At 35.9% G+C, this 24,809-nt stretch overlaps 1 protein-coding gene and 2 long non-coding RNA genes across 3 annotated transcripts; all 3 read right to left on the bottom strand.

Moving 5' to 3' along the window:
- Positions 1 to 12,809: 12,809 nt before the first annotated feature.
- LOC140829814 (uncharacterized) lies at positions 12,810 to 14,013 on the bottom strand. Its single transcript, XR_012117546.1, has 3 exons — positions 13,898 to 14,013; positions 13,522 to 13,816; positions 12,810 to 12,837 (listed from the first exon to the last, which is right to left on the bottom strand). It is a non-coding gene; the product is annotated as an uncharacterized lncRNA (long non-coding RNA).
- Positions 14,014 to 15,631: 1,618 nt separating this feature from the next.
- LOC140829813 (uncharacterized) lies at positions 15,632 to 16,495 on the bottom strand. The gene is made up of 3 exons (XR_012117545.1): positions 16,262 to 16,495; positions 15,824 to 15,912; positions 15,632 to 15,698 (listed from the first exon to the last, which is right to left on the bottom strand). It is a non-coding gene; the product is annotated as an uncharacterized lncRNA (long non-coding RNA).
- Positions 16,496 to 16,509: 14 nt separating this feature from the next.
- On the bottom strand, positions 16,510 to 18,726 carry LOC140830177 (uncharacterized). Its single transcript, XM_073193462.1, has 6 exons — positions 18,495 to 18,726; positions 17,950 to 18,394; positions 17,239 to 17,739; positions 17,073 to 17,160; positions 16,634 to 16,991; positions 16,510 to 16,532 (listed from the first exon to the last, which is right to left on the bottom strand). The coding sequence occupies exons 1-6, from the start codon at positions 18,724 to 18,726 to the stop codon at positions 16,510 to 16,512; spliced, it is 1,647 nt and encodes a 548-aa protein (XP_073049563.1).
- Positions 18,727 to 24,809: the final 6,083 nt, after the last annotated feature.

The raw sequence follows: 24,809 nt of genomic DNA, 5'->3' as shown, positions 1-24,809 counted from the left end.
ATTCTTAATGATGATTAAGAAGACGAATTAGGTTCGGGTCCTCATAAATATGGTGTGATAGATGTTGAAGGAAAGAAATATGCGTGCCTTGGCATTTTAAATGCACGATTAGTTGTTGACGATTGCGAAGAACGGTGATGATGGGACCTTGGCTAGAAATTCCTTGCAAGCTTCGTATTTTCCTTTCAAATTGTGTGTGTGTGAGCCGTGTACTTTGAGGGAGTTTGTGAGGTGTGTGGCATGGGGTTCAAGGGTTAATGGGGAGGGTTTAACATATTATATAGTTTAATTAATTAATAAACCAAGCTTAAGCCTATTAGTGGAGTTAATTAGGCCCAATAAGTCCATTAGTAATTAATAAAAATATTTTACTTAGGAAAGTTTGTGAATTTATTAGCCAAGTTGCCCACAAGTTCGTATTTTTGTTGAAAACCAACACTGATAGAAATTTATTCCCGGCATATAAAATCACATCAAAACTCCTTATTTTCAAAAATATGAAAAAAAAACATCGTTCCTATTTTAAATAATTAAAAAAAATTATTTAATAAAAACATTTTACGTTTTTTAGCCATTGATGTCTGTTCATCGATCGTAACGCGAATATCCTTTAAAACACTTTTTTATGCATGTAAGTAGAAAACTGCTAAAACATCAAATAAACATGTCACATAAACTATTAAGCAATTACTATCAATTTTTCATATTTCCTATATTTGCATGCAGTTCAATTACGTCGTCTTAATTTTGGACCTTACAATTCCTCACCCTTCCCCCCTTAAATAAAATTTAGTCCTCGAAATTAGAATTTACCAAATAGCTCTGCATAGCGACTCCTCAAGTCTGTCTCGGTTTCCAAAGTAGCTTCTCTTTCCGAGTGATTCAGCCACTTGACCTTGCCCATTGGAATGACTTTGTTTCGCAATCTTCTTTCTTGCCTTGCAAAGATTTGGACAGGTCTTTCTTCATATGTCATATTTGGAATTAATTGTAGAGGTTCATAATTTAGTACATATGATGGATTCGACATGTACTTTTGCAGCATCGAAATATGGAAAACATTGTGAACTCCAAAAAGCATCGGTGGCAACACCACTCTATAAGCTAGTGTCCCAATCCTCTCCAATATCTCAAACGGACCAATAAATCTTGGACTAAGCTTGCTCTCTTGCCAAAGCGCATAACACCTTTCATAGGTGCTATCTTCACAAATACATTGTCGCCCACTGCAAACTCCATGTCCCTTTGTCTCTTGTCAGCGTAACTTTTCTGTAGAAATTGTGCAGTTCTCATTCTCTTACGAATTTTGACTATAAGCTCGGTAGTCTCTTCAATCACATCCGGACCAATTTCTCTTCTTTCCCCAACCTCGTTCCAATGAATAGGAGATCTACACATCCTTCCATAAAGTGCCTCAAAAGGAGCCATCCCAATTGACGATTGATAGCTATTATTGTAGGTGAACTCCACTAGAGGTAATTTCGGTTCTCAGCTGCCTTGGAAATCAATAACACAAGCTCGAAGTAGATCTTCTAGAATTTGAATAACTCTTTCGAAATGACCATCAGTTTGAGGATGGAATGATGTACTTAACAATAACTTGGTCCCCATCGCTGCATGCAGACTTTCCAGAATGATGACGTAAATATCAGATCTCTGTCAAAAACAATAGATACGAGAATCCCATGCAGACGAACTATCTCTCGAATATACAACTCTGCATACTGAATCATGGTGAAGGTCTTTTTAATAGGTAGAAAATGCGCTGATTTCGTAAGACAATCCACTATCACCCATATGGCATTGAATCCCTTAATAGTCTTCGGCAATCCCACAACGAAGTCCGTGGTAATATTTTCCTATTTCCACTCGAGAATAGGAAGTGGCTTAAGTTTCCCATCTGGTCTTTGATGCTCTGCTTTAACTTGCTGACATGTCAAACTCTCGGATACAAATCTCAAAATGTCTCTCTTCATGCCTGGCCAACAATATAAAAACTGCAAATCTTTATACATCTTCGTGCTTCTCGGATGAATGGAATAAGGTGTGTCATGAGCATCCTTCATAATAAGATCTCTTAAGGAATCGTCACTAAGAACTCATAAACGATCTCGATAACGAACTATACCATCCATCTCAGAATATAACTTCCGGCCCTTGGCTTCATCTCTAGCCTCTCCACTTTTGCAATTGCTCATCGGTAGACTGTCCATCACGAATTCTATCTCTCAAAGTCGAATGTACTGATAATATGGAAAGATTATGGGCCTCGCCCCTAGCATAGATTGTAAGCTCAAACCGTTTTATCTCGGACTGCAACGGTCTTTGAAGTGATAGATGAGTGATAACTGCTGATTTTCTACTCAATGTGTCTGCCACAATATTAGCTTTCCCCGGATGATAGCTAATCTCACAATTGTAGTCATTTCCTAATTCAAGCCATCTTCACTGTCTCATATTCAATTTCTTTTGGGTGAAGAAGTATTTCAAACTTTTACGATCGGTGAATATTTTTCTCTTCTCCCCATATAGGTAGTGTCTCCAAATTTTCAATGCAAAAATTATTGTTGCAAGCTCAAGATCGTGAGTAGGGTAGTTTTTCTTGTGAATTTTCAATTGTCTCGGCGCATAGGCTATAACTCGGTCATTTTGCATCAGAACTGCGCCCAACCCAAGTTTAGAAGCGTCGGTATAGAAAACATACTTTCTTTGCTCCGATGGCATTGATAAAACTGGCGCTGATATCAAGGCTTGCTTCAACTTGTCAAAACTGTCTTGACACTCGGATCCCCAAATAAACTTTGCATTCTTCTTATTCAATGACGTCAAAGGTACTGCAATAGATAAGAATCCCAGGACAAATTTGCGATAATAGCCAGCTAGTCCCAAGAAACTACGAATCTCGGTAACACTCTTCGGTACTGGCCACTCTTTCACTGCCTCAACTTTACTTGGATCAACTTCCACGCCATTACTAGAAATGATGTGGACTAAGAATGCCACTCTATCAAGCCAAAACTTGCACTTACTGAATTTTGCATAAAGTTTACTATCTTGCAGAACTTGCAGTGTTGTCCTCAAATGACGACTATGCTCTTCCTTATTCTTTGAATATATCAAAATATCATCAATGAAGACTATAATAAACTGATCTAGATATGGTTGAAATTCACGATTCATGAAATCCATGAAGATCGTTGGTGCATTCGTCAACCCAAATGGCATGACCATAAACTCGTAGTGCTCATATCTAGTTCTGAACGTTGTCTTGTGTAAATCTGCCTCCTTTTCTTTCAACTGATGGTACCCAGAACGAAGATCAATTTTAGAAAATATCGATGCCCCTTGCAACTAGTCAAATAAATCATCAATTCTTGACAATGGATATTTATTCTTGATAGTGACCCTATTAAGCTCTCAATAATCAATTCAAAGACACATACTACCATCTTTAGTTTTCACAAATAATACAGGTGCGCTCCATGGAGAATAACTAGGGTGAATAAAACCCTTGTCTAGCAATTCTTAAATTTAATATTTTAATTATTTCATTTCAGTTGGTGCTAGGCGATAAGGTGCTTTAGATATAGGTATTGTGCCAGGCATTAGTTCAATAGAGAATTCCACTTCACGATCGGGCGGAATGCCAGAAACGTCGTCGGGAAAGACGCTAGGAAAATCTCTGATAATATCAACATCTTCTAACTTCTGACTGATAGAAACATGTGTGGTAGTGACACATGATAGAAAAGCTTAGCATACACGCTTAATAAGTTTCCTCGCACAAAGAAAAGAGATGATGTGCGGCATTTGCTTGTTTCTCGCCGCCTCAAAGACAAAATATTTACCACTAGGCGGCCTAATAGACACTTATTGCTGACGAAAATAAATCGAATCTCCATTCGTTGAGAACCAATCCATACCGAGTATGATGTCAAATTCAGCATATGAAGCACAATAAGATCTGCCCGAACCATATCTCTGAATAAGCGAAGCTCCAGATTTTCACAATTTTAGACATGATCATAGATCACCGAAAGGAATAGAAACTTTGAAACCCAAACCCATATCTTCAAGAATAATATTCAGTCTTTTGATGAAGGTTTCAGATATGAAAGAATGTGTAGCTCCTGAATCTAGTAGTGCATAGATTGCTACACCTTGAATGATAATCCTCCCCGCGGCGAAAACGTCTTTTAAATCTTTTCGTGTTGAATCTTAAGGAATTTCTACCATAATTTCCCAAAGTTATGTGAAGATTGGGCGTTTAACTTAAGCATTTCTTGAAAAATTGCATTTTAACCCTTCCATTTTTTATCGAAACCTGCATTTTAGTCCTAAAATTTCAATTTAACCCTTATATTTTTAGAAAATCCTTATTTTAATCCCTAAATTTCGAAAATTGGATTTGTGGTCCTTAATAATTCGGAAATTGCACGTTAGGTCCTTTATCTTACAGTTAATTATATTTTGGTCCCTTAATGATCGAAAATTACATTTTAAACCCTTGTAATTTTGAAAATTGCATGTTGACCCCTCAATAAAATTCAAAACCCCTATCAACCCTTGATTATGATTTTTCTTTAGATTTTTGGCCCTAAAACTTTTTATTTGGAATCATTTCATCCTTTGCATAAAATAAGGCTCAAAATAAATATCATTTCTAGGGTTTCTCAATTCATATCTTAAGTCCAACTATGGTAGAACATGCAACCTAATTTTCACTAGGTTAAAACTTATCCCCAATTCAAATCTAATAGTCAATTTAAAATTTAACGCAAATAAAAGCAATGTAAAAATGTTAAACGATGAGGTTACCCGTGATAAGCGTAGTGTCTTCCTCCTCCTCACTCCTCAACTTCCTTGGCATTCATCACATATGCTCTTCCAACAGTATGTGCTTTCTTTTTCAGGCAATCAGCAGCCTTATGCCCTTCTTCCTTGCAGATAAAGCAGCTATAAGATCCCCACATGCACTTGCAAAATGAAAGCGATTGCAGTCCTTTCAAGGTTGCTTATCAGCAGGCTTTGTTGTTCCAAGATTTTGTGGCTTTTGTGTGGTGTTTGCTTCTTGACTTGACCTTGGGGCTTCTGAGGCCCTTGATGTCTAGGAAGACACGTATATGGATTCTTGTTTGGCTGATTATTATTCTGATGTTGCTGTCTCTTGGGCTGTAACTCAAACTCGATGTCCTTCAAAGATTGCTCAGACTGGAATGCATAAGTGGTAGCAGTAGCATAATCCAAAGGACGCATTATCATAACATTATTCCGTATAGTAGGTCGCAGTCCATCCATGAAATGTCTAAGCTTCTTTTCAGGATCCCTCGCAATAAGGGGTACAAAGTGACAACCCCTATCGAATCTCTTCACAAATTCAGCAACAGTAGCGTCTCCGTGACTGAGCGTCATAAATTCCCTTTTTAATCGTCCTCTAACATCAGCAGTAAAATATTTCTCGTAGAATATCGTTTTGAATTGAGCCCAAGTAAGTGTAGCAAGATTAAGTCCATGCTCGGCTCTTTCCCACCATAAAGAAGTTTCATCCCTAAACAGATAAGTAGTACACCTCACACGGTCAGCATCTCCCATATCCAGATAGCGAAAGTGTACCTCAAGTGAATGAATCCAACCCTCATCAGCAAAAAGATTGGTAGTGCCAGAAATTCCTTCGTCCCTAGCCTCCGGAACTGATCATATATATCATGATGTGGCCTAGGTGCCTGCTGTAACTGAGGTTGTAACTGCTGCTACTGTAACTGTTGCTCGAAGAAACGAGTCATACCCTCAAGTGCACGCTTAGCAGAATCCCCTGGAGGAGGTGGTGGGGGTTCATTCCCTTGATGGTTCACACTGTTCTCTCCTTGGTTCTCATTAACAGGGGCATATCTAGGAGGCATTTTATCTGAACTTTTTCTAAATTCTAACGTAACCAACATGCATTTAAATCTTAATTTTCTAATAATGTGACATGTCTTCATCCATTAAGCAATTTTAAGCATACAAGGTATATATACTCAAAAATCTAGTAAACATGTAATGTAAACATATTATTCATGTCATCAAGTATGTAACATCATAGAAAGCATGTAAAACTTACAAATTTGAGGCTTGACGACTGATCTTCCCGTCGCTGATTGTAACACAACCCTTTACAGGACATTTGCTCTTATACCAACTGAAATGTCTACTATTCGTTTTACTTAAAATGTATTAGATTTATTTTATTTTTTTCCCTACTAGTTTCAGCCGAATCATACACACACACACACACACATATTAATATATATATAATATTTTCGAACCATTTTTTTTAAAGTAAAACCAACCATCTAACATTTGAAAAATCCAAAAACAATTCAAAACTTCAAATCGTCTAACATTTTACCAACCCTAAAAAGCAATAAATTTGAAAAGTAGCCCATACTAAACCTCTCAAAAATCTCTCAAAAAGCATAAATAAAAAGTCGTAAAAAAATCTTCCAACATAGACATAAACGTAAATCAGAAATGCGGAAAATAGAAGCGCTGGTCCTCGGGTAATGTGCACCTCCAGTCCAGTCTGATGAGGCATCCAAGCCTCCCTCAACATTATTATCATACTCACCTGCACCCAACACACCTAGTGAGTCCAACGACTCAACACATCATATCCTTGATAACAAGTAATACGTATACAGATCACATACAATAGTGAAAAAATACTTGTACTTAAAATATCATTTTCATATTAATAAATCAACTTTAAACATACACATTTTCATAAACATGTAAAATCATAAACATTTTCATATCATCATAAACATATACATATCATCATCAACATATACATATTCATATCCATGTTCGTGTTTGTCGAATTCAGATCGTTGATTGTGACTTTCGTGTTCGTATACGTGTTGGGCGATGGATCCATCTACATGTAGCCACAGTACTGGGAGGCGGGGACACCAAAGACACTCTTACCTGTCAACTGGGCATTGTCCTTACGTATTAACATATCATTGTATTTGTATTCATATTTGTATCCAAGGAAATACGATCGTCGGGCTCCCACTAGGACCATAACCCTCACGATATCTCTAGCATATCATCGTATTAGTCACAATTCTTTAACTTCCTTCAACATATTAACATCACTTAAAAAAATCATGCATATACGCATCGTTTTTATTTTTGAAACCAAACATGCAACATATCTTTTAAATGTCCAATAATTAAACCATAAAAATCCATGAACATTTAAAAACCATAATTTAACATATAGAAAAATTCATAAACATTTGAAATAATCATATCAGCATATAAAACAACATTCAGAACACAGTCCTGACGTTTACTAATTTTCAGGTGTAAAATGATCGTTTTCCCCGAGACATAAAATTTCTCTGTTTTGAATTTTTCTTAAATTCATTGACTCTAACATGTCCCAAATAATTATTTAAGCCTAAATTAAAATTTCCATGATTTTATTTAGCCTAAATACTAGACTTTTTAATTAATTCGTAATTAATTGTTTTGAAGGCGTTTTGATCCCGAAAAATTCCAAAATTTAATATAAAATTCTCAAATTTAAAACTTAGACTTTTTATATTATTTCAGCCCTCGTGAACCATTACTCGACCCTCGTGAGCTGGGTTTCAATTTATTTTAATTTTAAAAACCATAATTTGACCCATAAAAGTTCACCCCGAGCCATGGTCCGATTTCCTCGAACCACCCTCGAACCATACTGGACCAAACCCTGACACACCCCTCTGACACCCTCCTGTAACCCTGGGAAGCCACGAACCAGACGCCAGCCACAGAACCGAAGCTAGCCACCCCAAGTGCTGCAGCGGAGAACACCCACAATGCATGGACTCTATGTTTTTGTATCTAGGATCCTAGCCATCGACCCAGCCCCTAAACCAGCCTGTTGTGCACCCACCTAGAAGCCTAAGGAGTAGACCTAGCCCAGCCCATAGCACCCTGGCCGAGCCACCTAACCCCTGGAAGCCTGCACACCACACTCACGATGTATGCGATTCTCGGGTGGAGGAATCCATCCCAAGCCTATGACTAGAGTCCTAGCGTGACTAGGACTCTTCCCTGGAATCATGAAAAACCCTAGCCGAGCCCTGTCCCAAACCAAGACCAAGCTACCAATGAAACCTGAGCCCTATGATCCCTCCTTGTCTTGTTTCGATTCCAGCTTTCGTGTTTCGTGCTCGTGCAATGTATTAGTTATGTTCTAGGACCCTATACCCGTTTAAAACAATGTCTGGTTGTGGCCTAGATGGCAGCCCCTTTAGATCATAATAAACATGATTTTGGAATCAAACAAACACAAATTGGAACATGTATGCACATAATTACGAAAATAAAACGTTTGTGTCATGTTTTTCCTTTCGAAATAAGTTTAGATGATTAATATGGTGACGATGGGACCTTGGCTAGAAATTCCTTGCAATCTTCGAATTTTCCTTTCAAATTGTGTGTGTGAGAGCCGTGTACTTTGAGGTATTTTGTTAGGTGTGTGGCGTGGGGTTCAAGGGTTAATGGGGAGGGTTTAATATATTATACAGTTTAATTAATTACTAAACCAAGCTTAGGCCTATTAGTGGAGTTAATTAGGTCCAATAAGTCCATTAGTAATTAATAAAAATATTTTACTTAGGAAAGTTTGTGAATTTATTAGCCGGTTGCTCACAAGTTCGTATTTTTGTTGAAAAACCAACACATATAAAAATTACTTCCCAGCATATAAAATCACCTCAAAACTCCTTATTTTCAAAAATATGAAAAAAACATCGTTCATATTTTAAATAATTAAAAACAATTATATAATAAAAGCATTTTACGTTTTTCAGCCCTCGGTTTCCGTTCCTCGATCGTAAATCGAATAACTTTTAAAAATCACATTTTTATGCATGTAAGTAGTAAACTACTAAAAGATCAAATAAACATGTCACATAAACAATTAATATCAATTAATTAGCCATTTTTCATATTCCCTAGATTTGCATGCAGTTCAATTACGTCGTCGTAATTTTGGACCTTACACTTGTAGTATCAAAATCCGTCTTATCAGTCGTGGTTTTGCATCCTTTTTGGAAAATAGGTAGCGAATAGCTGCATGGTCATTAAAAACAGCTACATTTGTGCCGATCTAATAGGGCATGAATTTGTCGAAGGCAAATACTGCTGCAAGCATCTCCTTCTCAGTCGTCGTGTAATTTTGCTGTGCGGCTTGCACATAAACATATTTTCCCTTCTTTGGCCCAAGACAACGCCTACTGCATAATCACTTGCATCAAACCTTAGCTCAAAGGGCTCCTTCCAGTCCAGCACTATCATAATCGGTGTAGTTATCAATGCTTTTTTGATCTTCTCAAATGCCTACAAACAATCATCATCAAAGATAAAAGAAGACTCTTTTTCAAGAAAATTACATAGGGGTTTAATGATCTTAGAAAAATATTTAATAAATCTACGGTAAAACCCCGCATGTCCTAGAAATCTCCTTATTCCATTGATGTTCTTTGGTGGATGAAGTTTTTCGATTGCAACCACCTTGGCTCTGTCTACCTCTAATCCTCTATAAGATACTTTATGTCCAAGAATACTGCCCTCTTGGACCATAAAGTGACAATTCTCCCAATTAAGAACTAGGTTTTTTATTGGCATCTCTGCAAAACAAGGGATAAGTTATGTAAACAATTATCAAATGAAGAACCAAAAACCGAGAAATCATCCATATAGACTTCCATGATTTCCTCCACCATTTCTAAAAATATGGCTATCTTGTTCCTTTGGAAAGTAGCAAGCTCATTAATGACACATCCCAAAAGGCATCCTCCTAAAAGAGAACGTGTCGTAGGGACACGTGAAATTAGTCTTCTCATGATCCTCTGGCGCTATAGCATTTTGGTTATAACCTGAACAACCATCAAAAAAACAATAATGACAATAACCAGCAAGTCCATCAAACATTGATCAATAAAAGGTGGAAAAAGATCTTTACATGTGACGTTGTTGAAATTTCTATCATCAATACATACTCACCAGCTAGTTACAGTACGAATAGAGATCAGTTCATCATTTTCATTTCTAACCACAGTTATTCCACCTTTTTTAGGTACGACTTGCACATTAGATACCCAACTACTATAAGAAATATCATAAATCACACCAGCATTTAACAATTTCAGTACCTCATTTTTTACAACTTCTTTCATCGCTGGGTTCAACCTCCTCTGATGATCCATATAAGGGGCTAATTCCCCTAATATCAGAAATCGACCATCCTAAAGCAGTTTTGTATTTCCTCAGTACTCTCAATAATTTATCCTTTTCATCACAAGTAAGGGAGGAAGAGATGATTACCGGATATATCGACTTCTCACCTAAAAATACATAGCATAGGTGGCTTGGCAGTTCCTTCAAGTCAAGTGAATATGGTATTACCTTAGTTTTTCATCTACGGTCAACTCCTCAAGTGGAACATCCTTTTTTCTTTCTTTCTGCAATCCATCAAGAGCCACGAGTTGCTCTTTCACTTCCCAATCATCTTTATTAGCAGTTCCTACAGCACCTATCAAAAAATTCTCCAAAGGATCCCTAGTTCCTGCACAATCAAGAGATATACATGAGTCTATAACATCAATGCTTTTATAAGTACTTACCTAATTTGATCCCTTCATGGCATGATAGATATTGAAAATGACTCCTTCTCCACCAACTCTCAAGGTGAGTTCACCTTTATGCATATCTATCAGTGCCCTTCCAGTCATCAGGAAAGGTCTCCCAAAGATTCATGGGCTATCACGGATCCCGTGTAGACATCCGGGTCGGGGTCTACATGAACTACATGCATGAAAGATTATTAAATTGTTATAATATTTTAATTAAATGATTTTGGATGCATGAACGATATATTTAGAGTGACTAAATGAGTAGTTATGTAATTTTGCCTGATTCCATAATTTAAAGATTTTCAGGCAAATATCAGTGATTGGCTGGGGACGAAGGACCGGAGAAGATTAAGGTGTTAAAGATTTAAAAGAGAAATTTTTTTTTAGTTAAAAAATTATTTTAAATAATTTAAGAATTATAGAATTTTTAAGGTCAAATTTAAATTAATTTGTGGGACCAAGGAATTTAATGTATTTTATAAGGGGATTTTTGGAAATATATGTTTTAAATATTTTAATTTAAGCCTTTTGATTTTATTAATTTTAATGGGCCTAATTTATTAATTAAAAAAAATAGTGTTGATTAAGCCCATTAATTAAAAAGTTAAAATACCTTTTTTTTTTATTATTAAAACTAAACCCACACACACACACCTACACACACAAACACACCGAAACACACACTAAGATACGTGAAAAGTGAATTGAAGAGAGTGCAGCAACCGAAGCAAATAATCCTCGGGCAAGGAAAGTTTTGATTTTTTTACTCATTCGTTCTTCGACTTTAGTCATCGTTCTTCCTTCCAACAATGATCACCGACTCCCGTGCATACCAAGGTGGGTTTTTGGTGAGGTTTTGACAAGAGAAAAGGATAGGAAAAAAAAAGAAATCGTCCTCCGTTCGTCGCCGACTCACCGCTATGGTATTCGTATTTCGAGCGTTTAAAATGCAAAGACACGCCTTAACCTTCTTTTTTCTCATCTATCACACCATATTATATGTTTGATGCATGTTTGCATGAAAAAAAGGAAATATTACTTTGTATTTTCGTTTTTATAGCTTATTGTGCAAAAAAGTAGAGTTTTCTTTTTTTAAAACTCTTCATAATGATGTACAAAGGGGCTGCCATGGTAGGGTACTTGAAGGGATGTTTTTCCACATGTTAAAGGGCCCTAGGTGTAATTCTAAAGGCTGGAAAAGTTAGGGTAAGAGGATAAACGAAAATTGGGTTTTTATGGACTAGGGTTTGCGTTTTTCATCCTAGGCAAGGGAAGCTACTAGCTGCTGTTAGGGAGGTGTTCAAAGGTACTAAGGGACACTAGTCATGGTCCTAGATGGGCGGTGCAAGGGCTGCACATAGGGCACATAGGCTGCATGTCGTTTTTGGGGGTGTATAGTGCATGAAGGCGAGCGGCTTAGGGCTGGAGGTTCTAGGCATTCACTACAAGAAAATTGATCTATAGTAACAGGAAATGTCGTCATTAAATGTCAAAATCCCGTCATAAATTAATTGTAGTGACGGGAAATTTCCCATCATATTCCTTAATTACTGTCCTCCTAGGTAAAAGTAATTAATGACGGTAAAGATATCCTGTCATTATTGTTATAACATATTTAGTGATGAGATTATACCGTCACTAAAATGAATGAATATAAATGACAAAAATTTCATCATTATACTACCATTTTTCTCTCATTAAATAATATTTTAATGACAACACATCTCCTCATTATATCATTATTTATCCCTCATTATAAGTTATTTTATTGATGAAATTTACTATAATTATTAGATATTAGTCCCTCACTAAAAATCGATTTACCTAAGAAATTTCCTCTCATTAAATAATTAATTACACTCAATAAAAAATATTTTTAATTGTGATGAAACTTATAATAATTATTTGATATCAATTTGTCATTATATTAAAGATAGCATTAGTAATAAAATATGAAATATGGAACAAGTAATTTTTTTGAACAAAATATTTTATATAAACAACTACATCCATATCTATTCAATATCCAAAATTTTCAGAATTGCAATTTGTTCCAAAACATGAGTTCCATTTTTATGGATACTTGAAGTATTTCCTAATATCTTCTCCTTGGAGTACAAAAATATTTGAAACACGACATCAGATTAAGGCAGCATGTCATCTGTAAAACATAAATAGAAAAAATGAATTAAAATAAAGATGTGATTCATTCATAAAGTAAGAGTGAAAACTTTGTTAATGTCGAAGTTTGTAAACAAAACATCCTGAAAACAATGATATATTATGTCAAACACATGTGAAGTGAAATTTTAAATAAAAAAAAAATAAAGTATATATATACGTATCAACACAAAATCACAAATTCCACAAAAAAAACCTCATATCAAAGGTATTAATCTCATAAAAAAAACGAGGTGATATAAGATCCAGTGGCTTAAATGATCCTTTGATTCCAACTCTTCACCACAGCAATCTTCGACTAAAAACCCACATAAAAGACAAATCGATGTTGTCTCATAAGAAGTTGGATTCACTAAAATGGATCAAAATGGCTACAAGAAAACAGGGAGATACACAAAGAGGCATTATATCATGGGGAGAAACTTAAAAATCCATAACCCTTGATCTTACAAGTCCACTTGGCCCTAACAATCTACTTCATTATTAGCTCGCCTTGATTTTGGGTAATTTACTAGAAATATATGCCAAGTTAAAGGGGCATTATATCACGGGGAGACGCCTAATACACACAACTAGCAAACTTCCAAAAAGGAATAAATGCAGAAAAATGTATAAACCTGAACGTACAATATTTGGAGTAAAAATTCAAGTTAGCACAACACACCTTCACCAGACATTGTAGGTGCATCTGTAGTTATTTGGTTTTCATTCTCGATTTTGGCTAATATACTTTCAATTCCATCCATGCGCCTCTTAAGGTTATTATTTTCTTCTTCTTTCTCATGAAGCTTAGCCTCAAGATCTTTTATATAAGCAGCTTGTGAACAATTAAAATATTTTCTTTTCATTCCACCTCCAAAACCAAAGACATGACTATGGCACTGTGGTCCAAAACACTTTTCAACAATCTCAATATGTGAGAGTGATGCATTAGATTGAATAGTCTTCACAATCTCATCCTCCAAAAATCCATCACTCATGTCATTTAAATAAATGATAAACAACAAATCTAAGTTAAAAGATTAAGTAGTGATATTTACATATTTTTCTTGCGCTTCTGGCTCAACAAGATTTCAATTTTTATGTCGAGTCTCATAGAAAATTTTTGCAATATCAGGTGGGTTATTATCCTTGCCTCCCTGAAAGATATATAAAATGAAAATGATATATATATATATATATATATATATATATATATATATATATATCAGTTGTCTGTGCGGCATGCTTCCAGTTCGATGAGGCATTACTCCATTTACCCGATTATTAGAATTCTGGATACTGGTTTTCTACATAAATCACAAACCTAAATTACAATCATCAGTTCCATGAGTGCAATTTAACTGCAAAATGAAGATATTTCTTATTGCAATTTGAACTAGTATTATTTTACCTGAAACTCATAAGTTAAGAACTTATTAGTTACAAGCCAGTCCCATTCTTTAGCATTAAACCCTTGCGGCACATTTTTTTAAAACTTCAGCTTTAGTTTTGCAAGGTCTCACATAATCAACGTTCAAGGAAGACCTCCATGTTGTCCACAAAGCACCCATATGCTCCAAAGTATGCTCACGATATAATTCTATACTAGGACTAAAAAAGCATTCCTGCAACAAAATCATAATACATCCGTAGAAAATGACATATTATCTCTATTTTGATGGGTTGATTTACCAAAAGTTAAAAAATATTAGAATATGTTATTATCTCTATGCTAACAGTAAATTCACCTGAAATTAATAATGTAATTCACTTACCTTCACCAAATCCCACATGTGTTGCTTGTCTAATTCAGTAAAATCTTCCATGTTTTCACTCGTATGGGGCAGATATGCTTGTCGCGCACAATTTTCCCCAAGTGTCTCGACCAATATCTGTGATTTTTTCCCACTGCACGATTGTTGTAGAATTCGATCTCCATCTTTTCCCCACTTTTTAAAGCTGCAATTTTCTTACTCTTTTTTTTCCTCTTACTTTTCTCGCTTTTTGAGTTGGTGAATCTATTCAATGTATTGAAGTAATAAATAATTGTATCAAGATTTAATTTGAAATCAATAGAAAATACATAATACGCTACATTTCAAATATACTATACTTACCATCAACATATTTTTCTGTAACAGCAAAGCTCGATTCACCACTTTCACCATCTTCAGTCATAGGAGTAAATTTAGCAACAAGATAATGACCAACAACCTCTAATGGTATTCGAAAATCCTAAATAAATCATATAATTACAATAATAAATTACGGTTCATGGAATATTTAGTATTATTTTAGCCAAAGAACTTGCTTTGTTGATCGTACATTCACTGATAGATTGCAAGCCAGTCTCGATATCACAGTTCTTCGAAAGTGTTATGAACCATTGAACTGTACTAGCTTGTTCACTTCCAATTACCACATCCCCACATACTATGACTTTCTCATTTGTCTTATAATCACCCAATATTGTAGTATCTCTCACTTCGGAACTCTTGGGATTGGGATATAATCTGTACAAATTTAAAGAAAATAAATCAATGATAAAGAGAAATAAGAAAAAAACTAAAAATAAATAACTCTTTATTAATGCTACCAGATGTTTGATTGTCTTCAGGCAGTTTGTAAAGCAATGGTTGGGCAGTTTCATCCACATCAACATAAATGTCTATGTTCTCCACGTATTCATGTTCGTTCAACATAGCCAATAAATCTTTATCATTTCTCAAAGTCTTACCATCCCCATCCGTGACGTTGAAACCAACAGAATATATGTCAATGAACTATCATCTGTAAAATCTCTTTCTTTCCATTCTTCTTCCCCAAAATGCACAATAAGAGTATGAGCTGAAATTCCACCTTTTGGAAGGAAAAAAAACTTTTTACAATTATATCAATATATTTTCACTTAAAAATAGAGGGAGAGACCTAAAAAATTGTAAGATTTATAAATTACAATGTCTACATAAAGTTTATAGGTTTACCAATTCTTCGTTGATTGCCGATGTATTGAGCTTCTTGCTCTTCAACCTGTAGCCTTTGAATTCACCCTATGCTCTTGTGGGCAGATGCACTTCCTAGAAAACAACAAATCAGATAATTGAGGTATGAAATAACTATATCAAGCATTGAAATTCTATATAAAAAAAATCTACGCTATCAGTTTAGAAAATAATTACCAGCAGAATCTCCAACGGGCCTCGTTTTATGTCCATATCCACGCTCCTTGGCCAACTTACCAGGTGCTAAAAATTTTTACAGGCTTTCGGACGTTGCCTATACTACTTTTTGCAAGCATTGGTTTCATATGTTAATATAAGCAATGTAACAAATCAGTACAAACTGTAAAAACATGAAAATGAACCAGGATGAATAAACAACTAACACATAAAAGAACAGACATTTTACCAAAAGAGAATAACATAAAAGAACAACTAAGAAACATGATAAGTTTGAAATACTTCTTCAAATTGGAATTCGCTTTCTCTTTCTTTTGTTTGTTGGTAAGTCAGCTACTAGCGGCTCCAAATCTGTTCTTCTCCAAATGTTTTGACCATCTACATCAAAGGATGTTTGGCCACCACGTTGAAAATTGAAAGATTCAGTATGTTGATATGCTTCACCGAAATCATCTGCATTACTGATATCATCCTCTATTGGTTGTGGCATCTCATATAGATCCCGAGGATGTGTCTTAACAACAACATGCCAACCTTTATTGATGTTATCTATGACATAAAATACTTGTGAAGCTTGATTGACCAGAATAAAGCGTTCGTTTGTTTTCAAAATACGCTGGCAATTAATGTTAGTGAATCCATATTCATCTACTTTGGCTCCTTTCTCATTATCATGCACATCGAACCATCTACATCGAAATAAAACCACTCGTTTTCCGTCAAGATACTGCAGTTCAAGAATCTCTGTAAACACTCCATAATAGTCAACATAATTCTTCTCACTACCTATATTACCGATTACACACACCCCAGAATTTTGTGTTCTACATCCTTTGTCACGAGCTTCAATTCGAAACCTAAATCCATTGACAACATAACCATTGAAGCATGTAACATACATTGAAGGACCACGGCACAACGATAACAGGTCATCATATTTAGTGTGTTGGTCTTGCATTTTCATTTTGTCAACCTACAAATAAATTACAATGTAATAACTCGTACAAATAATCTTGTTCAACACAAAATAATTTATAGCAATAGTATCACTTACTTGTTGTTTAAACCAGCCAATAAAATTGCTATTCCACTCGTCATCTGATAGTTGTGGTGTATTATTTTTCTCATTTTTGGAGTACTCTCTACATTACAACATTAATGAGAAATGCATATATATAAAAAGAAAAGAAAAATGGTTGTTTAGAGGTATTTGAGCTTACTCGAGGAAAGGTTGTACTTCATCGCAATTCTTTAAAATATAGATATGAGCTTTCTCCCATGCATCATCACCGAGAATATGACTTATACCAGCTCCTAATGCTCGTCCACATTGCAAAAATATGGATATTTCACCTTTAAATTTATGAAAGCTACTGTCATAGTTTCGCTCAAGTATACTGAATTTTGTCTCAATGTCTTTCAAGTATCTTGAGCAAAGAGTCATACTCTCCTTTGCTATATAGCCCTCTGCTATTGAGCCTTCCGGACGAGCCATGTTTCGAATAAGTTGTTTTAACTCAAACAACATACGCTCAATAGGGTACATCCATCGATATGGTACAGGTCCACCAATTATAGCCTCCTTAGACAAATGAACAGGCAAATGCACCATCACATCAAAAAACGAAGGGAGAAAAACTTGTTCCAACTTGCAAAGAGTAATCGGAATTTGGGATTCAATTTTTTGTAAATCACATACCTTCAATATTTTAGCACCCAATCTAGTAAAGAACAAAGACAACTCAATAAGTGGTTCACACACTGCTTTAGGGAGGAGGCCACGTATCCCAAGAGGAAGTAGATGTTGTAAAAAGACATGAAAATCATGACTTTTCAAACCTGAGATTTTATGTCTTTCATGTTAACACTTTGAGAAATATTAGATGAAAACCCATCTGAAACTCTTAATTGCTTAAAAAAATAAGCAAAACAAGTGCTTCTCCTCTGTAGATAAAGTGTAGGATGCAATGGGCAACTCAAGTTTATCCCCCTTACGAATTGGATGCAAATCTGGTCTAATTTTCAGAGCTTCCAAATCAAGACGAGCTTGGACATTGTCCTTAGTGTTCCCCTTTGTATTCATAATTGTCTTGACCATATTCTCACATATGTTCTTTTCAATGTGCATCACATCCAGATTGTGTCTTAACAAAAGAGAACTCAAATATGGAATTTCAAAGAAAATACTTTTCTTATTCCAATTATCACCTCTGTTTTCATGTGATATTTTCACCTTTCTTTTAACATCTTTATTTAAGATGATTCCTTCAAGGTCATTCACTTGAGCAAGCACATCAGCACTGAAAGTGAAAGTGGCGGTGGTCTTACCTTTTAGTTCCATCAAACAAACTTTTATTTTTTCTCCATTTGTGGTTGCTATGAAGATAACGTCGATGACCCATATAACATTGCTTTTTACCATTAGCTAACCTCATAGAACAAGTGTCTTTGTTACAACAAGGACATGCCATCTTACCTTTGGTACTCCAACCTGACAGGTTCCCATATGCTGGAAAATCATTGATTGTCCACAATAAAGATGCATGCAATTTAAAATTTTGACGAGTTGAAGCATCAAATGTTTCAATGCCTAGTTCCCACGACTCCTTCAACTCTTCTATCAAAGGTTTAAGATAGACATCAATAGCATCTCCTGGACCTTCAGGACCTGGTATGAGACTTGAAAGAATAAAATTAGATTCTTTCATTCACATCCATGAAGGTCAATTGTATGGAATGAGTATTACTGGCCAAATGCTGTATGATTTTTTTGAATGAGTAAGCGGTTGGAAACCATCACTAGCAAGACCAAGTCGTACATTTCGAGGTTCAATGGAAAAATCTTTATGCAGATCATCGAACGACTTCCATGCCATAGAATCAGCTGGATGTCTCATCAGTCCATCATCTACTCTTTTTTCATGAAGTCATCTCATAAAAGAAGCGGTCTTTTTAGACATGAATAACCTTTGAAGCCTTGGCTTTAAAGGAAATTACCGCAAGGTCTTCACTGCTAATTTCTTACCACTTTTTCGAACTTTGGTTTCCTCGGTATGACTATTTTCTTTCCATCTAGAAGCACCACATATTTTGCACATGTTAGACTTTTCTTCTTCCTTCCAATACAGCATACAATCATTTATACACGCATCTATTTTTTTATAAGAGAGACCAAGATCTTTAATAATTTTTTTGGAATCATAATAAGATTCTGGAAAATTTGAACCGATTGGGAGTATTTGTGTAGAACCCAAAAATCAGATTACGTACAAGCCATGCATAATTGCTATTATTTAAATTAAAAATGAATTTTTATAAATATATGAAGTGTTTAATTCATTTTTATAATTGTTAAGTCATGATTATTTATTTTAAAGGTAGATGTTTAGTTTTATCTTTTCAAGATAAATACGCGATGCCAGACCGGAGTTTGGAGATTAGAGTTAAGATTAATAATAAGAAAAGTATTCCAAAGTTAATTTAAGTCAAGGAATAAGTTAATTTAAAGAAATAGAATGTTTTAGGATTTATTAAATTAATTGGAGCTAAATTTTTAAATAAGTTCTTTTAGGTTCAATATTTAATTAAAGCTTAAATTAAAATGTGTAAACAAATGAGGATGAATTAATCTAGGTATAATATATTCAAGAAATTAAACGTAGCATTTTAATACTTAATTATTAGATCAAGCAATGTCATGCAAGAGTTTACTCTAAATTAAGGTGTAAATTCACTAAAATGTATAATGGGTATTCAAAACCTTAAACAATTAAACGCAAGGTTTAAACCATAACATACCATGCAAAATTAATAGGAAATCGGTCAACCCTTTTAAACAAATTCAAATGTGGAGTAAATCAATTTAAGTCACTCGTAAATGATTTTTTTTCATTCTTTTCCACTTTTAAGTCACCAATTATGAGTGATTCAAACACCATAATTAACCTTAATCCTTCCTCAACTAATTTCCAAGAAAATTAACGTGTAATGCAGCAAAAATAAGGATAAAAACCAACGGCCAACTAGGAGGAGAAAACAATTCAATTCCATTCCACTTCTTGACTTGTAACCTCCACCTAAATGCACTTCAATACCCATTTATCACCCTTGAACCCTCCCCCTCATTATCTACATTTACTACACACCATTACCTTCGAAATTAGCAAAGAAACAGCAGCTTAGAATCGTGAGAACAGCAGCAGAAATAAGAAGAGAAAACCAACTCCACTCCGCCGCTCGTATTCGTCGTATTGATTTGTTTTTGTCAAAACAAATTTCAGGCATGTATATATTATTTCTTTGCTCTTCAATCAAGTCATATTAGATATTTTAAATCAGTAATGTTCATGAATCAAGTGACAACACGAAATTTGATAGCAACTTATTCAAACCTCAAAACATGCTTCTCGGCTTTATGATTTGTGCTTCACAGGTTGGATGTTTGTGTTGTTTACAGGGAGTTGCTCGATTCCAGGCATTCATGGCTGCTTCTAGGAATGTTTTAGAGTGTGTTAGGGTGTTGTTGGTTCGTTGGTTTAAGTTCGTACACTCAGGAGAAAGAATTGACAGCATCATTTCTATGAGTTACAGATTTTGTGTCAAGGTTCCTGTCATTGAGTTGTTTAATGGGTGTATTCGAATCTTGGCTGTCCTAGGGGCTGTAGCCATGGTTAGAACCCTACCTTAACATGTCAAGGACATGACCAAATCATCACTTCAAGGATTGGTTCACGGATCCATCAAAATTTCACCAAAGCAACACAAGTGCATTTCGGTTTTCTTCATTTTCTGTTAGTGCACACTTTCGGTTTTTTGGTGTTGTTTGGATTATGGTTGGCTTCTATCCCATAGCCATGGTTCGTACAACACTTCATCGTGTCTAGATCGAGCCATGGTCAATCATATGGCCACTGGAACGACTAAGACAGCAAAATATTCCAATACAGCACACTACACAGAAAGTGATGTTCTCGGTTTGGAGCAGTGATTGTCCTAGGTGTTGGCTGGGTTTGTGGTTGGCTTTTAGCCCTTAGCCATGGTCCAAGCCATGCCTTAGGATGTTAGTAAGAGTCTCTAATTGATGGATTAAGCAAATAGCCATTTGTTTCAGAGTTGCACACAAAATTCGCACCACAACTGCTGCTGTGATTTTTATTTTTTTACAGCAACTGTGAGTTCGGTTCAGAAGGTTTGTTCGAGTTCTTGGTTGGATTTTAACCTATGGACTTGGACTGGACAGTACCTTAATGAGTTAGGAAAGTCATGTTTTTGACCGTTCGTGATTTGGTCGAGTTTAGAGGTCGTACGAGAATTTACGGTGTAATGTGCCAAATCGACTCTCGAAAGAGTGTTTCATGATTTTGGCCTCCATTCACCTATTTTCGTGTTTTCCAGTCCTCATGAATATTTTTCAATATGTTAGGGGTATTTTAATCATGGTTAAACATTGGTTTAATGTTGGTTCAGGTTGGTACGAAGCCATGATTGAAAACCAAGTTGTTGGTCCTAAACGTCTCGTTTTTTTGGTTCGATTGTTACGTTTTGTCAAGTTAAGATTATTTGCATGTGTCACATATTAAAATTAGGTTGCAGCAAGCCTGGGAGCGATCCAACTCATCCGGTAAAAAAAACAAGGTTATAATTATATTACGTGCATAAAAATATAAAATGTTTATTTTTTAGATATATGCGATATGTCTTGTGGCCACATTATGTTTATGGGTTTGGAAGCCGGTATGCGCAACCAAGGACCTCTCCGCCCGGTGACTTACGATCGGTTTATGATTATGTATGAGTACGGATATCCAGTCCAAGGGCTGTGGTGATCTCTACCACCCAGTATACTGTGGTTTAGTCTGATCAGGCGCTCACGTTATGTTATGGGCCACTTGCTTAGAAACATTTTCTCTACCAGAAAATTATGATATGATATGACAAAGCTCTATTGAGCGAAGCTTTTACGTATGATTTTCATATATGCACGTAGTTATAATTATTCATGATACGACTTTCACTGTACGTTTTACGATACCATATTTTTACGTTGCATACGATTTTATGATATATTTTCTTGTTATTCACGATATATACATGTTGAGTCTTTAGACTCACTAGACTTGATTGTTGTAGGTACTGATGAGGTCGAGGCGAGGGCGGAGACCAGTGAGTTGGATTGGGTCAGCGGTAGTAGGAACCCGAGGACCTCATGTTTTTGTTTATGCATTTTCTTACGTTCTAACTCAGTTTTAATACGTTCGATATATTTTTAAGTTGTTATTTGAAAACAATATTTGCTTCCGCTGTTATTTTAAAGTTCAAATTATTTACATGTTTATTTTATAAATGAAGCAAGATAATTATTTATTTAGAAAATTTTTAATAATTTTGCTAAAATATGAATACGAAATACGGGCCTTTACAATTTGTTTCAACAGTTGTAGCAACATATCAAATGATTCATTACTCCATCGACCAATACTCTTAATGTGTAGTAGCTTGACAAGCACAGATAATTTTGAGGTGTCACAACCTGGATAAGTTGGTTGCTCAGAGTCTTTAACAATCTGTAAAATTTCTTTGCTTGAAATTATTGTTCGCAAAATAACAAGTTAAAGTAATCCAACAACTGATAAAAATATTTGAACATAAAAATGGTAATGCTGTAAATGAGGTCCTCGGGTTCCACTACTGCCGACCCAAGCTAGCTCACAGGTCCCCGCCCTCGGTCCCGACCTCATCAGTACCTACAACAATCAAGTCTAGTGAGTCTAAAGACTCAGCATGCATATATCGTAAATAACGAGTAAATAATATAATAAAATTGCATGGGAGTAAAAATATCATATAATGAGGCATAACGTGAAAATAACTTATCATGAGCAATTATAATACGTGCATAACTGAACTGAGAATAATAGTGAAAATGTTTGCTCCTTAGAGTCCTGTAATGAAATAACATGTAATAATTTTCTTGTGAGTTTATGGTCTACGCAAGTGGCCTCTACACTGAACTGAACTGACCGGTAAGTGACCACAGGGTGAAGTAATGTTTGTCTGCTCAGACTAATGCCACAGTATACTGGGTGGAACTGAACTGAACCGGTAAGTGACCACCGGGTGATACAATAGTGAAATGACCACAAGCAATACCGCATAAATCTCAAAAATAAATATTTTATACTTTTATGCACGTAATATAATTAAATGGCATAATTAAATATCCTGTATTATTTTACCACATGGGTTGGATCGTTCCCAGGCTCGTTGCTACCTAAATTTAACATGAAAAATATGCAAATGATTTTCTTGACCAAACTTTGTAATTGAATCCAAAAAGGAGACAATTACGCCCACCGACTTCGTATCTAATCATGACTCCGTGCCAACCCGAACCAACACCGAAACATCATTTAGTCATGATTAAAATACACTTAAAATGATGAAATAATGCTCCTAAAATGGTAAGAGCCGAAATTTTTGGTGAATGGAGGCCAAAACATGAAACTCTCTTTCGAGCGTCAATTTGGCACATCGCACCATAATTTCTTGTACGACCTCTAAACTTAACCGAATCACAAACGGCCAAAAACATGACCTTTCTAACTCGATGAGGCACTGTCCAGTCCAAGGCCATAGGTTAAAAGCCAACCAAGAACTCGAACGAGCCTCTGAACCGAAGCAGCAAGTTGCTGTCGAGAAATTCCAGCAACCGCACTTGTGCTTACATTGCTTCGTTTGCGAGACTATTGGCCATTGGGGCTTGCACCACCGAAAAAAGCCTCTTCCCAAAATCCTAAGGAATGGTTTGAACCATGGATAAGGGCCCTAGGCCAGCCACAATCCAAACCACACCAGAAACCAACCACACGTCCCAACCGAGCACCAATTCTGCGCGTGGGATGTTGCAATGGTTCTTGCTGTCATGGACCATTCCAGTGGCCATTTTGTTGACCATGGCACGAACTAGACATCAAGAGGTAGGGTGTGAACCAGGGCTAAGGGCCATAAGCCAACCAAGATCCACACAACACCCTAGAATTCGAAACCCAACTCACACAAAACATCCAGAAGTTTTTTAAAACCGATGGGGGCTATTCTTGTTTGTTTTAAATCTGATAGGAACCATGAACCAAGCCATGAAAGGGCTTCTGGGTCATGTCCTAGACATTTCAAGGAGGGATTCTAACCATGGATACAGCCTCTAGGGCAGCCAAGATCAGAAACCACACCTTAGGCAAGAAAACAAAAATCGAATCATGCAAAATCTGCACTATGGGAGTTGCTGTCCATTTCGTCTTGCTTGAGGCGAAGGGACTCCAACCGATGGACCAGCACCTCCCTAACACACCCTAGTTCATGTTTAAAAGCAGCCTTGAGCCCCTGGAAATCGAGCCATACTCTGAACCATCAAAAACATACCAAACCGTGAAGGCATAGGAGAAACCGAAAAAATTCTGTACATGAATTTTCGCAAATGCCTCTTATGTATTTCGTTTTTTGCTTCAAAAAAGTAATGAGTATGATGTTTTAAAATATTAATATGGCTTGATTGAGGAGTGAAAGAAATATAGACATGCATTGGTTTCGTTTTGAAAAGAAAACGAACGAATATGACGACGCGGCGCGGAGGAGACGGAGTGATCTTCTTTTCTTGCTTCTATTCGATTTCTCTCTTATTTCTTGCTATGAGGCTCACGATTTTTACTATGAGAGTGCTCTGAATTTCGGTGGTGAGGAAGAGGGGGAAATGGTTAGGAGAACGAAGGGGAGTTGCAATATAAAAGGGATTCAA

Source organism: Primulina eburnea, chromosome 4 (assembly GCF_022965805.1).
Source record: "Primulina eburnea isolate SZY01 chromosome 4, ASM2296580v1, whole genome shotgun sequence".
NCBI classification, from domain to species: Eukaryota; Viridiplantae; Streptophyta; class Magnoliopsida; order Lamiales; family Gesneriaceae; genus Primulina; species Primulina eburnea.
The sequence above is the reverse complement of the archived record's forward strand: the minus strand, read 5'-3'. Positions and strand labels throughout refer to the sequence as shown.